The 4,675-nt window shown below is 42.4% G+C and overlaps 1 protein-coding gene across 1 annotated transcript; it reads left to right on the top strand.

Moving 5' to 3' along the window:
* Window positions 1-471: 471 nt before the first annotated feature.
* LOC106570254 (uncharacterized) lies at window positions 472-4,444 on the top strand. The gene is made up of 4 exons (XM_014142365.3): window positions 472-686; window positions 1,748-2,000; window positions 2,619-2,723; window positions 2,963-4,444. The coding sequence occupies exons 1-4, from the start codon at window positions 620-622 to the stop codon at window positions 3,054-3,056; spliced, it is 519 nt and encodes a 172-aa protein (XP_013997840.1). The 5' UTR covers window positions 472-619; the 3' UTR covers window positions 3,057-4,444.
* Window positions 4,445-4,675: the final 231 nt, after the last annotated feature.

The following is a 4,675-nucleotide window of genomic DNA, read 5'->3' as shown; positions in this document are numbered from 1 at the left end:
CTGTTCCATGGGGGCTGCTCCCTCTGCTGTGAACATCACCAGCCCTGAGGACCTGTAGTGGCAGCATGCAAAACAACAGTCCCCATCATCAGACACTATCTTTACAGCCTTTCCTTTCACTGATGACACCAGGTCTTCCCTCCGCCTACAGGTTTCCTTCTCCTGCCTGCCTTACGTCTCGGAAAACTCCAAAGCATTGCCAGATTCCAAGCCTTTTCTGGTGATTTCCTGTCTCTGTCTCTGTCAATGACAATGACCTCCATACTCCATAAAGGTTAAAACAACTACCCAATAGCAGTTAATTCCTTTTCCGTCTCTCTTCCTCTTGCCTGGAATGTGTCAAGAGTGAGAGGCAGGCAGGCAGTTGCTGAACGGTGATCATTGTGTAACAACATGGGCAGTAGGCGTGGTTAGGTAAGTGACGAGTATAAGTAGTGGGGCCAGAGGACACTGCAGCACAAAGCACCTGTTGCCTCTCTCTCGCTCTTTATTGGCATCACTCAGGACTGTAAAGCTACTATTACTGTTAACTCTACCAGTGTGTGTACTCTACTGTCTTGTGGAATCTTGGATATTATTGCATACTGTGTCTTCAGAGATACTCTACCAGAGAATAACTATGGCTCTATCACTGAACTCTATCCTGGCTCTCACCATCATCACACTCTGTGTGCTCCTGCAGGAGGGTAAGCTATCTTATCTATAACTTTTTATTAAACATTTATATCACTTTGTTGAAAACCTATTAGGGCTACGGGTGGTACATTACAATGCGGATTTGTATTATTTAGTCATAAAAATGACTAACAGTGTGTATAAGTTTTATTATGCAAGTGTTACATTATTTTCATGAGGCTATTAAATGGAGCGTGAGGGGTCATAGTTCAGTTGAGATGTCAGGGTTGGGTGAGGTGGTGGGGCTGGGAGATCCAGAATAACATGATACAACCCAGAATGACAAAATATGTTTTATTGTCACACCGGATAGGTGCAGTGAAATGTGTTGTTTTACAGGGTCAGCCATAGTAGTACGGCACCACTGGAGCAAATTAAGGTTAAGTGCTTTGCTCAAGGGCACATCGACAGATATTTCACCTTGTCGGCTCAAGTATTCGAACCTGCAACCCTTCAGTTACTGGCTCAATGCACTAACCTCTAGGCCACCTCCTACCCCAATGCTAAAACTCCTGCTGCAGCATGTTTTCTTAGTATTGTTATTACTTAGTTTCCCTCTCAGATTGATAGCTCAGTTAATCCCTGCTCTGGCAGGTGTACTGAGAGGTGCGTGGCTAATGGCCATGCTGTCAAGTTTCTGCATGGCACATGCAGCCTGATGCCAGACTCTTTGACCTACTCCCACAGTTCCCCTTACAGAGATATAATACAAAGACAGACCCTGCTAGGCTGTAATCACACTCTCGATGATAAGATACAGATTATATTGGCATGGTTCTACTCCTATCAAATCATTTGACTGGAAACAACTCAGTCTTTGTTTGACTTGGATAACATTTCATAACATATTAGTTATAAGTCAAAGTCCAAATGTGTTTGACAAGACCTGATGCATAGGAGAATGGGATGGCAGTTAGCCTACATGTACTTCTCTGTATCAGTGAAAAGGGATTTTGATTAGGATGTGGTTATGTGTATTTGCTCGGTGCTGATTGCCAAATTGCACAATCATCTGGTGATTTTGCTGAGTTATAACCAGGCTCTTAACCAATGATAATTTCTGATTCTATAGGTTTTGGGCTCCCTGCCCAATCCCCGTCCCAGAACATCCCACACCACACCAGGGTTAAACGATGCTCCTGCAGTAACTGGCTGGACAATGAATGCATCTACTTCTGTCACCTGGACATAATTTGGGTCAACACTCCCAATAAGGTCATCCCCTACGGTCTTGGCAGCCCCCTGTCCCGACGTCGCCGCTCTACCGGGCGATGTGAATGTGCCCACCCAGCCGACAGGACCTGCTCCGGATTCTGCCACAACAGGTGAGCTCAACTTCAGAGACAAGGAACTTCTACCCTCCTTCCCTCCCTCATCCTCCCCTAATCCTTCCCCTCCCTACCTCCCTGCTAGATACCAGATTGTATCAAACTAGTGACTATCTGTGTCAATCAGTTGTTTCTGACCAGCCTGTATCAGGATGTATCAGGTCTGCTTGTGGATGAGATGCAGGGAGGAGGCGTATTGTCTTTAGATGTGTAACTAGCGATGGGGGGAGATGGGGGGGATGGGGGAAGATTCAGCATGTTCTGGAGGCTTAGATCCCCCTTACAGACAAGTCCATTAATCATGACATTATATTTGGAATGTTTTACCGGTGGGTATGTCTGTTGTATTGCCACAGTTATTACTGTTATGACATACCAAGGTTGAGGATTAGCCTATGTATCTCGACAAGGTTTTATCCTGCTCTGTGAAAAGTAATTGAGAACAGGCCGTAGGGCATGCAGTACTGACATTACTGGGTTGAAATCTATAGCCAACCGTCTGTCACCGCTAGCATTGTAGAATTCTGTAGTACAGAATCCAGTCTCATGGCCCTTAAGGAGTAGTCTAAATAATGTTATCTTTCATTTTGACATGGTTATTCTTTCTGTCTGCAGCTCAGAGAACACCAAATTCGTAGTGGTAGGCCCCTCAGACCAGACCCTGGACCAGACTGTTAGCGGTCCAGACACAACCAGCAACGACCTACTGACGTCTCTCAGGTAAGAGAAAAACAAGATACCATAACAACCTCTTAGGATCAGTTTCTCAGACCTAGGTTAATGTCATTGCTGGACTAAAAAACATGTCCAATGGAGATTCTCCATTGAGGAAGTTTTTCAGGCCAGGAGGTTTGGCCCATAGAGCGATCCCACGAACATTCAGCAAGTGTTTTTGTGTTATTGAAAAGACGACATGGAACCTGATCTTAACCTGATGTTTATCTCTTTGTTCCTTACAGAAACATGGTTCGATCCAACATGGCTGCCATAGAGAAGGGTTCTCCCTCCAGGAAGAAGAATCCCTCCAGAGCCAACAGATTGAACATCAGGTAGATGAGGAGGAGGGAAGAAGAGGAGCTTGAATAGCTCCAGAGCATTCGAACAAAGACCTCCTGGAGGAGTCTAGGGAGTCCTCCCCCAGGAAGACAGATAGGTCCTGAGAGGAGAGGGCAAAGATGAGAAGAGGGAAAAGATGGAACACTGCCCAATGGCTGCCTGCTGATTGTTGTATACCACCCAGTGGACTGGATCTGGACATTATCTGAATATGAGTCTTGGACTAATCTAGCTAATAGTCTGGCTTAGAAGACTAGGGAGGTTTAAAGTGTGTCCTCTGTCAACTGTGACAGTCTGGACTAGAATGGTTACTGACTGTGTGCTGGGCATGGGTTGTCATCATGTTCTAAACATAAATACACTTTCTGTGTCTGAGCACATGAAATGGGTGGATGCAAGCCAAGGCATTCTGGAGTGATGTTTGCCTATGTTTACTTTACAGGCTTACTTCATTAGTGCCTTGAAAATATTGACCACTATTGTCATTTGGATTTTGATCTTTACTTTACCTGTCGCACGACATCTACTATATCATAGAATAACAAAATAATCCTCTGTATCAGAGATTAATTGCCAGTTTATAGTGATTGCCATGCATGCATTTAAATGACTTGAAATACATTTGGCACATGAAGGACATGACTTTAAGGGACCTGGAATTACTATACACATAGCCTTCCTGTAGCAGCAGATAAAAGCAGGTCTATTGTGATTGCGGAAATATTTATTGCATACTGTAGCCACTGTTGATTGTTTTGATTGTAGACAGGGTGAAGGCAGCAGGTTTCAATAGGTCTGCTCCTTGCCAAATATGCAGTGATTGTTTTTCTGCTTTCAACAAATGTCCATTAAATGTCAATGTCATTACTCGTTAGGAAATTATGACACTGCACTTTTGTTCTAATGCCTTCAAAGGAATGTGTTTTTATGTCCAGTAGGCTTTAGATGGGTTGGGCTGATAGCTGAACTCCAGCCACTGTCTGACCATAAGGCATTTTCTGTAAACACTACATCAAAAAAACAAGTCTTCTACTGATGTTGAAGTCCAATATCACAATGCTGTATATTTATGATATTATTATTTATTTATTTGTTTGTGTGTTGTTTACGAATGTGTGTATCAAAATGCTGGACAGTGCTTTTGTTTAATGAACTGTTGTTATCCCTAGAAGGACAATTCACCCTCAATCGTCTATTTAGCAGTCAAGGACACCATAGGAAATGTTTACCCATGAATTGTTCTATTCCAAGCTATTCATATTATCTACTGTACATGTACAAAACTCTGAAATTATTTATTTAACTTATTTGTGGGGTATATTTATATATTTGTGTTGTGTGAGTTTATCACTTTTAATATGTGAGGAAATAAATACTAAAATGAATGTTCTTGCTTTGTTTGATTATTTAAAAATTACAATTGATCCTTGTTTCAAGTTGTATTGTCAAGTGCACACGTACGGTGAAATGCCTTTCTTGCAAGCTCATTCCCAAAAATGCAGTAATCAATATCAGTAGTACTATTAAAAAAGTAAAGAAGAACAAAAACACACGAGAAATTTAAATAACACGAGAAAGTAAATAAGGGTCAGTGCCAATACCATATTTACAATGTT

Source organism: Salmo salar, chromosome 14 (genome assembly GCF_965601325.2).
Source record: "Salmo salar chromosome 14, fSalSal1, whole genome shotgun sequence".
In the NCBI taxonomy this organism is placed as follows: domain Eukaryota; kingdom Metazoa; phylum Chordata; class Actinopteri; order Salmoniformes; family Salmonidae; genus Salmo; species Salmo salar.
The sequence above is the reverse complement of the archived record's forward strand: the minus strand, read 5'-3'. Positions and strand labels throughout refer to the sequence as shown.